The sequence below is a fragment of the Oculina patagonica genome, chromosome 1 (genome assembly GCF_052425735.1).
Source record: "Oculina patagonica isolate OP01 chromosome 1, crgOcupat, whole genome shotgun sequence".
In the NCBI taxonomy this organism is placed as follows: domain Eukaryota; kingdom Metazoa; phylum Cnidaria; class Anthozoa; order Scleractinia; family Oculinidae; genus Oculina; species Oculina patagonica.
The window spans coordinates 19,481,780-19,495,366 of NC_135758.1; the positions used below are offsets into that span (position 1 = coordinate 19,481,780).

The window sequence follows — 13,587 nt, forward strand, 5'->3', positions numbered from 1 at the left end:
GGGTTCACCTAAATTTGATTTTAAATCAAAGTGGCTATAAACTAGGAGAATTTATTATGAAACAAGAATTGAAAACAACAAACTGACAAGTAAAGATTTGCCAAAGAAATGATGTTAAACTTTCCACACTTCAGTTCACTTCACTTAGTGTGATTGTCATCTAGCTGCTCTTCGAGAGCAGGCCGTAAGGCCAAGAGATAAAGTTCCCATTCATTGCAAATTGTTTTCTTTCTTTTTATTTTTCCTTTTTGTATTTTGAAGGTTGCGCAAAATAATAATATTATTGGAGAAATTAAGTTTTGGTCTACTTTAAGAAAACTGACATCAATACAATATTTCAGCTGGTAATTAAGCATGTTAATATTACGTAATTTAACTAGAAATGTAGGTAATTAGAGAACAGGTCTAATTCTCTCGAGGCCTCAAAACACTTGCACGTATTGCGTGCCTATGTTTAACAGGATTCGAGGGAAGGAGTGAAATTCACCTTGCTCACTACAACTCTTCCGAGTTAAAAAGGAATATCTTGTCGTTCTGTATCATGCTGTGTTCCTCCTCTGTTCAGTCGCTTGCGGTGACTGAGAACTTGGATTTCAGTTTGGTAGCGACTGAGGGTACAAAATATTCTTGGCCGAGTCATTTGATTATATTTAGTGTTTCAAAGAAACTATACAATGTTGTAAGTTACGTTTAGTTGAAATCTCATCGTAAACAAAGACTTACAACATAAGACAATGCAACTATCAGGCCTAGCTTGATTTACAACAGTTTCATAACTGTCTGATTGTGTCCTTCACTGCTTGTCTCACTTCTCGGATCTTCCAACAGTTAAGGATCGGGTTCAGAGATGAGTTTAAATAAAGAAGGGAGACTACAACAAGGAAAAACGTAGCCATTCCGGGCACACTTTCAGGCAGTTTTCTGCGCGATAATAGCGTACCAAAAACGCTAAAGGGAATATAACAAGCAAGTAATACCAACTGTACCCATGCTATGGTGGAAACCGTCTTCTTGTATCGAGCTATATTGAGTGGAGTTTCTCCACCGTTTGCCAGTTGCAATTGTCCTTGGTGGATTTGTGGTTGTAACTGAATTTGACGATGGCGGAGACGGAGACGGAGATAGATCCTGATGTAAGAGAAGAGCGATACTGACAGAGAAAGCAACATCAAAATAATTAAAACAGTCCGGGCAATATCACGACCCCACGCACTGTATCTCCAAGCACCGAGTGTGCAGCTCAACAACCAGAAACAAATTACGACCACTCCGACTCGTCTGACTGTTAAAACGTATGTGTACCTCAGTCCCAAAAAGAGCGCCAGAAATCGGTCCACACTTATTGCGGTTGATGTCAAGACTGATACTGCAAACAGAGCATATCCTGATGCGCTGTTAACTTGGTCACTGTAGTATAAAAGATTCCTGTTCATGTCTGTAATCCCAGCCACAAAAGTTATCACAAGAGTTAAAACAAAGAGTGGTAGCGAAATGAGGCCAACGCAAAGATCGGTGACTGCCAGACATCGAAACAAAAGTTTTGTCGGAGGATGAATAGAAGTCACTTTATGAAGAGCAATGAGGATCAGAGTATTGCCCAGAGATGCTGTGATGGAGAGAAAAATGTTCAGGGCTATGAAAAATACAGTTAGGCCTGCTGGTAATGTGTTCATTGACCGTAATCGTGCCAGTTTGAATGTGTTAGCTCCATCTTCAGTAGTAACGTTCGCCATTCTATTTGTGTTTGATGCTGGGTCAGGTCTTAATCGGATAATGATGGTAAAAAATTTTCGAAGATCACACGCAAGCCGTAACAGCTTGCATGTCTGGTTGTGTTTCTTTTATAACTTTGTGCATATTGGCTTAACCAATGAGCATAAGTGTTTTGATATTAAAGTTAAAAATCACGGTCATTTCATTGTTTTCTTGCATATTATAAATGACATATGTCAGCATATTGTTCTCTTTGAACTTTGTGATAATAAACCTGGAGTACCTACTCCGCCAAAGCTAGTATAGTTAATTAAACGTCGAAAAAGCATTTGAAAACGTTATTAATAGCTTGATGAGACAGCGAGATACACTTTAATAAATTTAACTTGGAAAGGGAAGTCATAATTTCGATCATAATTGTAATAAGATTTCTAATTTTCTTTTCTGCTGAATCTATAACATGCCAAGCTTTTTGATGTTCAGTCGCGTTTCAACTACATGTTTGTAGGCGAGGGGTGGGAAGCTACCGGCGTAAAAAGGGGACTGGGTCGTGTGATAGCGTTGCCATGCAACAGAGTGTGTTGAGTTGTACACAAATAGTTGCTAGTGAGGAATCATGAAAGTGGCTATTGAATTTTTTTTGCGAATTATACAAATTACGAGTGTTCAATATTAACAGTCCAAAAACGTATAAAGACAACAGACAAGCTGATATTTGTCTTTTTTTTTATTAAGTAGAAATGTAACTAATTTTATCCCCAGCAATTTTACTTCAGATTGCCACTGTTAGACACTTATTCCATTGTTATCTTTTGTTTAGTTTTGACTTCAAGCACCTTTTGTTAGGTGTTTCACGCGTTAAATAAAATCACTTAACTGTTTGGTCTGCCACATTCCTGAAAAAACTCCTGCCTGCAGCGTTCTTCTTGGTGATGACAAATTTTGGCTGATTGCATTCTTAGCAACGGAGCTGATTACACCGGACTCACGTCATTGCCCAGCACTGCGAGTTTTCTCTTCTGTTTACAATATTTGTTTATATGTTTACGATGTCTTCAATTAGCACGGCAGTGCTATATACATTAACACTTAAATAAAGTGAATTATTTTTATTTGTTACCGCTATTGCTTCATGCCGCCTATATCAGCCCCCTTCTCGCTTGCCAATAGCTATGTGCATATTGGCTTAACTAAAAAGAGATCGATGTAAGTTCATGACTGTTATCTCTGCCACAACTACTGTTTTCAAAAGAGTTAACACAAAGAGTGGTAGCCAAATAAGGCCAACACAAAGATCGGTGACTGCCAGACATCGAAACAAAAGTCTTGTCGGAGGATGAATCGAAGTCACTTTATGAAGAGCAATCAGGATCAGAGTATTGCCCAGAGATGCTGTGATGGAGAGAAAAATGTTCAGGGCTGCGAGAAATACAGTTAGGCCTGCTGGTAATGTGATCATTGACCGTAATCGTGCCAGCTTGAATGTGTTAGCTCCATCTTCAGTAGTAACGTTCACCATGATTTGTTCTTGATGGCCAGCACTTGGTGGAATGATGAAAGAAAAAAATTGTGTCTGATAACAGGCAAGCCACAAGAGCTTACACGTCAGTTTGTTTCTTGTAACTATGTGCATATTGGCTTGTCCAATGAGAAATTAGTGTTTTGTTTTTAGAGCCACTGTCACTTCTTAGTTTTCTTTCAGATTTATAAGAGGAGTGACATAAGCCAGTATATTGTTCTACTTTGATCTTAGTGAGAATGAATCTGGAGTACTAGCGAAGGCGGTCAATACAACCTCGGTCAATACTCCGCGAAAGCTGGTATAGTAAATTAAGCAACGAAAAAGCATTTGAAAAGGTAAATTAATAGCTTGATGTAAGAGCTAAATATACATCTGGCTAAACGAACCAGGAAAGGGAAGTCCTGAAGTTGTAATAAGATTTCTATCTTCTTTTCTGCTGACTCAACAATTTGCCGAACTGTTTGATGTTCAGTTGCGTTTCAACCACAGGCTGGAGGGGATGGGTGGGTAGCTATTGGCCTCAAAAGGGGACTGGGTCGAATGATAGCGTTGCCAGGCAACAGAGTGTGTTGAGTAGCACACAAATGGTTGCTAATGAGAAATCATGCTAGTGGCTATTGGATTGTATGCGAATTATACAAATATCGAGTGTTAAATATTAAAAAAACGGTCCAATAAAGCAATAAGACAACCGGCAGATATATAATGATATTTGTCGTATTTTATTGGGTAGAAATGTAATTAATTTTATTTGCAGCAATTTTACTTCAGACGGCTACAAGCACTAGATGTTAGATTGTTTCATGGGTTTTAAAATCACTCATTGACAACCGTTTGGTCTGTCACATTCGGATTCAGAGGAAAGTCCGCGTGCAGACAAATTTGGACTGACGTCATTCTTAGCAATTGGTTGATTGGCACCGGATTCGCACCGTTACCCTGCACTGCTATGCCTTCATGCTGCATTTACCCCACCCCCCCCCCCCCTGCTCCTCCTTACCCTCCCCCACCAAAGTCACCGGTGTCTTTTGTTTAGACTGAAAAAATGTTGCTATTTCTTGCAATTATGTAGCATATTTATCGTTTAAATGACATGCATGTTAAATATATTGTTCGTCTCTAAACATGTGAGAATAAACTATGAGTATTGGTAAAGACTTTTTCACAACAACATCGTTTTTCACGAAAGCTAATTTGAAAGTCGGAAAAGCATTTGACGTTCGGAGTTTTAATTGTAGAAAAGGCAAATTCACAGCTAATACAACAGCTAACAACATCTGTCTTTGCAAAGCGGTAAAATGAAGTCATAATTAAAAGCAGAGTGTAATCAGTGTACATAAAGTAAGTTCTATTCATAAAATATTACGTTTTCCTTTTCATAGATTTAGCTTAATGCTGTAGTTATTCCATGTAAAAGTGCAGTTTATAGAACGAGTTTCGTTTTTTTTATATCATTCATTTTTTCACCTGGTGACAACTATTCCGGATCACAAGAATTTGAAACTGTCAATTGCTCCCATGTTTTTTCTAGAACTTTGCATAATTTTCCTAATCAACCAGCCCAATTGTCGAGGATTGTTCATAATCTGGCGAGATATTGATCAGGTGAAAAACACCGCCGCTTATAATTAATTACATTTTGGGAAAATGAAACTGCAATAAACTCCCAAGACAAAAATGTTTCTGGAATTAAACCGAACAGGGAATATTTCAGAAATTGAAAAACAAAAAGTGAATATACAGCACCAACTGTTATTCGAAATTGTTTATTCAAATAACCGTTCTCCTTCTTATACCGAGCGTTAATTTTAACATCTACACATAACTGATTTACGCCATTTTAAGGAGGCTCGATGTAGTTTTTTTTAGACTAAGGGTGGTTGTTTTGAAAATTAAAATTACCTAGGAAGCCAATGTTCAATTTTTGCCAAAATACACCATAATGATCAAATGTGATCAAATTTTAATTTTTTACCCGTCACTTAGTCACAACGGTTACCATAGCAACGATTGACGTTTTCTTTTGTTCTCAAACAAGCTTGATTTTCTCGAAATCTAGACTGACACTTGGTGTTTATTTTTTGATATGTTAAAGTTTAGTAGATTGACTAACTGTTGACGAAATTTTAGAAAAATCTGTAAGAGCGTTTTCAAGTAAATCAAGAATGAAATTTTCAGAAAAACACCGTTTTAATATAAAATAGGCGCCTTAAAATTATTTCGTATTATTTGAGCACAGTTTCTCTCACTGAAATATAAATACTTACACCATCAAAGACCATTAACTAAAAGCGAAAGTCTTTTTGCTTTAATTTGTTAAAATATATCGACTGCCGATTGTAAGAAATTATAAGAAAATACCAAAAACTTCATTCTTGATTTACTCTAAAACGCTCTTACATATTTTCCTAAAATTTTGAGCACAGGTAGTAAATCTACTGTACTTGAACATATCAAAAAATGAATACCAAGTGTCAGTCTAGATTTCGAGAAAACCAAGCTTGTTTGAGAACAAAAGAAAACGCCAATGGTTGCTATGGTAACCTTTGAGACAAAGTGACGAGTACAAAATTAAAATTTGGTCATATTTGATCATTATGGTGTATTTTGGCAAAAATCGAACATTGGCTTCCTAGATAATTTTAATTTTCAAAACAACCACCCTTCGGCTAAAAAAACTAAATCGAGCCTCCTTAAAACACCATTTCGTTTGTTACATCATAAAGAACCACTAAAGCGTTGTATGACTGACTCGGCTTTTTATCATCTCAGTATTTTTGGGAATAAAACAGCGGTCTTTACTGACTATAAAATTTTGCTAAGCGTGCGTCATTTTGGAGCCAAACATTTCCAAATTTATTTCACATAATTGCTTAAAATTTCTCGCCCGACCGATCCGCGAATCGTTGCTCCCTCGCGGTTTGCGGGCGTTGCGGCGTAAGCCCCATATACCCCTGGCGGCGCGGACTGTGCTCGGAAATAAAAAAAGAGATAACTTATCTTTTCGCCTGGTGGCAATTTTTTAAGTATTTCGCATGTTTTCTTTTTCTAGAGCCTAACGTAGTTTATCCCAATTAATTGACCAGCCTAAAGACTGTTTTCAGTCTATAAAGATGTTTGCAGCTCAGGTGAAAAACACCGCCCCCTTACTTTTTATCTTGTTTACATCAGTACACCAAATACAAAATATTTTATTGCAAAAAAGGCAAAGTCGGCTGGAATCAACTCCACAAATATGAATATTGTTTTTTGACTTAAATCGAACGGCGAGTGTTTTAGAAGTTAAAAAAAAAAAATTTGCAACATCACCTGTTTATCGAGACTGTTTTAATATACAAATAATCATCGTTTAATAATCATACTGAACGGTTATCTTATCTTTGCATCTACAGGTAACATATATGCATTCATGCCATTTTAGAAATACTTTTTTCTTTGTTAGATAGCTTTTATAAACGTCTTTCTATCATTCAAGTATTTTTCAGGCTAAAACAGCTGTCTTTACCGACAATAAAATTGCGGTGGGCGCCCGACATTTGGGAGCCAGGTAATCGAATTTTTTTTTTAGTTTTAACTAAAATGAGCAGCCAATTTTTACATGCATTTTTATCGTGTATTAATGTGGTTTTATTAAGTAATCTTTCAAAGTGTCATATTCTTTCAGTTTCCCCCCATTACATAGTGTAAATACATTTTTCCACGGTAGAAATAAGAAAAGTCGTCACGCTTCGCCTCTTCGATCGACTGAACGTTCACATGGAAATATTTACAGGTTCCTTTGGCCAAGGAAGGAGCATGTTTTGCGAATTGTGTGAACGTTTACAGTTCAGACAGTAACTTTTTCACTTTTCTGAATGTGTAAAGAATAAAAAGTCTTCGTTAAAGAGCCTGAGAACTTCAATTGCACGCTATTTTAGCAAGCAAGACTGCAACATTAATTGTTGGGTTGTAGTTTTCCTACCACACGTTCATTGCGAGTCGAATAATAATTGTTGATATAGATTGCGGCCGACCTCTTTTTAATAGCGTTCATTAAAGTATAGTTGAGCCCATAGTAGAGTGAATCTTGTTATCTGTAAAGTTTTCTGTGGTAAACAAAGTGTTGTACCGGACTGCGGCGCTGGTACAGTATTTTTGTAACCCAAGAATGTTTAAGTTTCAGGGTTTCACAGGATATCCAGAAGGCTACAGGAAGTACGGCGATGCTCAGATAGAAGAATCCACTTTAAGCCGCAGAGATTCTGTTTCCCGGAATGTCTTATATCTCACCCTCAACAACAGGGCTGGGACTCGACCGCACAACTCAATACTGTAATGTCTAGGTTGATGCGCAACAGTTTAATTGTCTGATTGTGTCTTTCACTGCTTGTCTCACTTCTCGGATCTTCCAACAGTAAAGGAGAGGGTTCAGAGATGAGTTTAAATAAAGGAGAGAAAATACAAAAAGGATTCCTGCTTCTGGCAGTGTTATTCCACCAAAAAGCAATAGCATTCCATAGACACTAAAGGGAAGATAGCAGGCAAGTAGCGCCAACTGCACCCATGCTATGCTGGAAACCGTCCTCTTGTATCGCGCTATATTAAGTGGAATTTCTCCTTCGTTTGCCGGTTGTGCTTGGTGGACGTGTGGCTGAGATTGATTTTGATGATGGTGGAGACGGAGATAGATCTTGATGTTAGAACAGAGTGAGATCAGCAGACAAAGTGTGATCAAAACAATGAATACAAGTACAGTCATTAAAACTGTGTCTTTACCAAACCGCAGCCATCCACCTAACGCGAAACTCAGTAACCAAAAACAAATTATGACCGCTCGCACTCGCCTCAATGTTAAAACGTGTCTGTATCTCAGCCCCAAATAGAGAGCGAGAAGTCTGTCTACACTTATTGCGGTTGAAACTAAGATCGATACTCCACACAAAACAACAGTTGAAACAATAAGTACTGCTCCAGTAACATCGGTATCGGTTTGAATACGCATCAGAAAGACAGCCAAGAGTGGCTGCGAAATAAGGCCAACGCAAAGATCAGTGACTGCCAGACATCGAAACAAGAGTTTTGTCGAAGGATAAATAGAAGTCACCTTAAGAAGTGCTATCAGGATTAGAGCATTGCCCACGGATGTGGTGATGGAGAGAAAAATGTTCATGGCTGCGAGAAATACGTCTACGCCTGCTGGTGCACGTGATTGTTCTCCTTTGAATGTTGAGTTGTTTTCATCTGCAGCAGTTAGGTTTGACATCGTTCTTCGTGGTCAGTACTTAGACAGAACTTGACTACTTTGTTGTTAGCCTGATGTTTTTAAAAATGTTTCGCCGAATGGTATGACTAATTGTACCTTTTATGACCATTATTGATGGGTTTCAGTATTAATTAATAAAAGCCCGGCGATTAACCAATGAGAGATCGTATTTGTGGTATTTTACTTTTAAATCTCGCTTATCTGTCGTGGGTTGGTCTTGTAGAAATGGGCAACTAACATGCTGTGTTTATTGTTTGTTTAAGGTCGTTTTCTCATTAATATATTCATTAGACAAATTTCTTGTTGGAGTGCTATCTTGTAAAGCTTTAATTCACTACATTTTGAATATCGATTCTTCTAAAATTTAACAAGGAAACTCAGGGATAATGGAATTACATCATGATTGACCTTTTACTGAGAGATGACCGTTGTCTGTGATGTTACAAGCCCTTAAAAGTTTAACTGAAGATAAAGCGATTTTGTGTCCAAGTTTTCAGCTAGCACAGCGCACCAAATTAAATGATTATATAGCCTAGTGATAAATCGTAACTTCTTTTGTGCTCCCACTAGAACGAAATTTTCGATTTTAAAAACTGCTACAAGTTAATGGCTTCTAAGAGAGTAAAAATGTGAAATCTAAACTTTGAAACATGCTATCTTCATTTTGAAGCCAGAGCACAATAGAGTACACCAAGTTTATGTTCCTCGCGAATTAACTCTTGAAATTCTATATAGGCGGAGAAAACTTGGACACAAAATTGCAGGATTTTCCGCTTCCGAAGACCTTCCGAGTCAATGTTTACAACAACGTGTGATATATCCAAAGCTGTGAATCTAATTATGATAATTCTCTATGTTCCAGCGCACGTGGCACAAAGCTGAGAACAATTACTAGTAATTACTTGTACAAAAAAAGTTTAAAAACAAACATTTTCAAGAATATTTCGTTGGTTGTCGGCTTCAGTCGTCCTACAGTTCGTGCATACTCTTAAAATAAATACATACTAATAATTGCAAGGGTCCTGCGCGACCTTTTAAGGTTATTAAAATAAGCAAGAACTATTGTAAATAGACACTCACAAAATAGCATCGTACGTGTTAACATGCAAGTTTCTTGGAGAAAAGTTTTTTAAAGTGACGACTCCGCAGGAAGTCGAAACTTTTAAAAGTTAGGACTTCCTCAGGTTGATATTACAAATATAAATAGTTTGTAATCCAAGCAATTAAAATAAAGAATACATTTGTTTTCTTTTCTTCTCACGTCAACACGTTTCACCTGCTACGCTAGCCTGAATTTCAGACATCCCTTTGTGTTCTTACTACAGTCCGTAAGCGTTTTGTTTGTGTAGCGGCTTCGAATGTCGCCCATTTGAAAGAAATTCTCGTCAAATCGAATTTACATGGACAGCAAAAAACGTTTTCAAAAGAAGGGAACAATTCACCATTTCTTGCTTGAGAGTTTATGCGAGCTAGAAATCATGACAGATTGCACGCGATTGATACACTACCCGCAAATAAAACCTAACCTAACCTACCTTTTTTCCAGGGAATAGCGACGTAGTTTTAGGGTATGTAATTTGACGTGGTATTATCATAATACAGTTTGAATTCCGTGCGCACTATTCTGATTGGCTAAACAAAACCTAAGTTTTTATCAGGATATACAATATCCAGAAAATTGTCGTCTGTTTGCCAAAACCTTGATGGATGAAGCTGAATATGATTTCAACAAAACTTGATATGTTGTGACAACAACCTGCTATAATAAGATTATTATTGGTGCAAAAACATTATTTATTATGATGCTTCCTTTCAGAATAAGTTAACAGGAAGTCCAAAAATCATTTTAAATTATTTTTATTTGAGAAGGAGACTGCAAGCTTTCGCCTTTTCGGACACGATGTTTGTTGTTTCCTAGAAGTGTTAAAATAAATTGATTTTGAACAGATTGATGTTGAAGAAATTTATGTTGAAGAGACTTCTGAAAAAAATAACAAAGATTATATCACAACATAATCTAATTTATGCGGTGCCACATTAATTATCTTTGAGAATAATTGAAGCACGTGCTAGTCAGCCTGATTGGATCAGAAAACAAGCTATTTATGGCGTATTGTACTAATATCGGCCTCTTTTGCCACTGTCGTCCTACAGTTCGTGCATACTCTTAAAATAAATACATACTAATGATTGCAAGGTTCCTGCGCGACCTTAAACGAAGTTATGTTATGAAAACGCGGGAAAATTTGTTCCGCGGTGTTCACTGTGTAGGCTGAATGCAACCGAGAGTATAATCAATGGCGCTTTGTTAGTCCACTCGTGAATGAGAATACTAAATGTATTGGTGTAGAGCTATGAAACGATTCTGTCTTTTTGTGAGCGGCATGTTAGTATAGAAGTTGTTTGAAGGGAGATATGATCACGTTGGTTCCTTGTTTTTACAGCGGACAAAGTGCAGCGGATAAAGTGCAAGCTTGCTAACGCGTTGTGTAGTGGCGATGCGTTGGCCCTCCAGTCCAGCGGCCCGAATTCGATTCTCAGCAGGGACGATTAATTTCTTTTTTTTACGACAATCTATTTTACAATTTTATACGACGTCTTTTTTTTTCTTTCTCCTTTTTCTCCTCTTTTTTTTTGTCAGTTCAGTGTTTCAAATATTTTCATATTTTCTCTAAGATTATTTCTTCTATTTGTCATGTGAATTTCTTAAGAGCTATAAATCGAGCCATTCGAAGAAGCTTTACATACAAGCCATTTAACTTTGAACCTACGGTATCGGTCATCGTACTAACAACAACACAAAGAAATCTATATGCTAATTTTCAGCCCAAATGATCAGTACGCCGAAGTTGTCAAGCGGTTAGGGATTTGGTCTTTAAAAACATAGTTGATGTTAGGAGTCGCCGGTTCAAACCTCAGAAGTGTGAAACAAAAAGTTTAAAAAAAACAAGGAAAATTAATTTATAATTATTATTCATAAATTAAAGTTAACAGCCCATCGACCGACCGACTGACCGAGTGAAAATTTGCATATCACTTTCATAACCATACTCATTTCATTACATTCACGAGTAAAAAAGAGTGACATAGAATCGAGAACTTTCTTACCGTAATATTTCTCGCACGATGTCCTCAAAAGTCAGCTATATTCAGTGGAATTGTAGATAACGAAGGAGGTGTACGATGAGACCCGGAATAATTGCGAAAGATATTCCTTGTGGACGTCCAGTTTGCTTCTTTCTGTTGTTTGCGGATGAATCTTCGCCCGTCAACATCAAGAATACAATAATTTTAGCAATGATTGTGTAAAAACGAAGCTAAACACTGCATCGATCAAGTCCGCTGAAGAAAGATGCAGAAACCTGATGCAAGGTAACAACCTGTACTGAATTACTGAGCCTGATTTTATTTCATAAAATTTCATGATGTTTATAAACTTAAGCTACTAGCTTTCTGAGCGCAGTTTCGATAGATTCTGTGTCGGCAAAGTTTTAAATAGATCTTTCCGTAACTTAAGCTTATACTTTGCCCCTTTCCGTCGCTTTAACTGTGATGTGTAGTACATTTAAGCTTACGCTTACATGTCAGTTAATTCTTTTTGTTTCCCTGAGTTGGTTTTATTTGCTATGGATTATCTATTGCCGTTAGTTGATTTTCTTAAGCCGTCAATAAAGTCGAATTCTAATCTTTTGCCGTGAGAGTTTATTTCTTATTGCTGCAAGTTTATTCCGACTTTTAGCCTTACATTTTCTCGGCGGAAGAATTTCATACAGTATGAGTGACCTATTTCAAGTGCTAAACGACGACAAAGCAAAAAGCTCGAACAAAATAAATTTATTTAAACTAAACGTGCTCTGAAAAACATGTTTACCCCATATAGCTCAAGCACAATTATTTTACTTTAGTATAACCCACTTTTACACTGAATGACTACACTGAATAGAGACGATTTAGTGTACGTTAAAATTTGTTTAAACTGGTAAGAAATAAAAGATAAGTTTTAAATTTGCGTACGTGACTGAGCAACCCATTTCAGTGATTCGATGCTAAGACAAATACAGGGAAGAAAAGTAAGACGGGAATATGCCCACAAAATATATTGACGTCATTTTGTATAAAGCAGAACGATAAGAGAATCGTAAAACTATTTTCTATTCTAAGAAAACAGAGAAAAACTCTTAATTAATTTTTAGGCCATGAGTTGTATTACAGCAAAACGATAAGTAGAACGTAAAACAATTTTCTATTCTTTCGAAAGGGCTGGAGAGAATAAACTCTTAATTAATTTTTAGGCCATTAGTTGTTCTGCCTCGAGATTATGATGGATTTATATTTGTCTTGCACCTGTGGGCCAGCCTTAATACATTAAAGCTTTGACCGCATATTTATCAAAATGAAAACATTGTAACTCCAGCAAAAATTAAATAAATTAAAGGGGAGTTCCGCTTTTAGGCTTGCCTAAATCTATATATTAAAACTGGGACATCTAAGACAATATTCAGGGTCTCACGGAGTCTTTTATAAGTTTATAAGTTAAGTTCAGTTGAAATCTCACCATAAAAAAGGTCGAGACTCAAGCTTTACTCATCAGGCCTAGCTTCATTAACAGCACTTTAATTGTCCGATTGTGGCCTTCACTGCTTGTCTTACTTCTCGTATCTTCCAACAGTAAAGGATCGGGTTCAGAGATGAGTTTAAATAAAGAATGGAGATAGCGACAAGAAAATAAGACATTGCGGACAAACCTTCAGTTATCTTTCCAAACGTGAACAGCATACCTATAACACAAAAGGGCAGATAACAAGCAAGCAATGCCAACTGCACCCATGCTATGCTGGAAATCGTCTTCTTGTATCGCGCTATATTCAGTGGATTTTCTCCTCCGTTTGCCGGCGGTCCTTGGTGGGCGTGTGGTTGTAACTGAATTTGATGATGGCGGAGACGGAGATAGATCTTGATGTAAGAGAAGACTGACACTAGTAGAGAAAGTAGCATCAAAACAATGAAAACAGTCCGGGCAATATCAGGGCGCCAGCTGCTGTATTTCCATCCACCTAAAGCACAACTGAGTAACCAAACAGAAATTACAACCGCTGCGACTCGTCTTAAT

The 13,587-nt window shown here is 37.1% G+C and overlaps 4 protein-coding genes across 4 annotated transcripts in view; 1 reads left to right on the forward strand and 3 right to left on the reverse strand.

Annotated features, from left to right (window-relative positions):
- Positions 1-13,587, forward strand: part of LOC144660640 (tRNA:m(4)X modification enzyme TRM13 homolog) — a 124,349-nt gene that overhangs the window by 36,867 nt on the left and 73,895 nt on the right. The gene's annotated exons all lie outside the window — the stretch shown is intronic.
- On the reverse strand, positions 771-1,733 carry LOC144636872 (melanocortin receptor 4-like). Its single transcript, XM_078496079.1, has one exon. It carries the CDS (start codon positions 1,731-1,733, stop codon positions 771-773), a length of 963 nt encoding a protein of 320 aa, XP_078352205.1.
- On the reverse strand, positions 7,554-8,477 carry LOC144645408 (adenosine receptor A3-like). Its single transcript, XM_078504987.1, has one exon. The coding sequence runs from the start codon at positions 8,475-8,477 to the stop codon at positions 7,554-7,556; it is 924 nt and encodes a 307-aa protein (XP_078361113.1).
- LOC144645417 (adenosine receptor A2b-like) overlaps positions 12,748-13,587 on the reverse strand; it is a 1,887-nt gene continuing 1,047 nt past the window's right edge. The window contains exon 2 of the mRNA XM_078504998.1: positions 12,748-13,515. Within this exon, the coding sequence (XP_078361124.1) occupies positions 13,080-13,515 (436 nt within the window). The 3' untranslated portion in view covers positions 12,748-13,079. The remainder of the gene's footprint in view (positions 13,516-13,587) is intronic.

Bases quoted from the DNA above. Each gene is read 5' to 3' on its own strand.
- LOC144636872 (XM_078496079.1), bottom strand. From the start codon at position 1,733: ATGGCGAACGTTACTACTGAAGATGGAGCTAACACATTCAAACTGGCA.
- LOC144645408 (XM_078504987.1), bottom strand. From the start codon at position 8,477: ATGTCAAACCTAACTGCTGCAGATGAAAACAACTCAACATTCAAAGGA.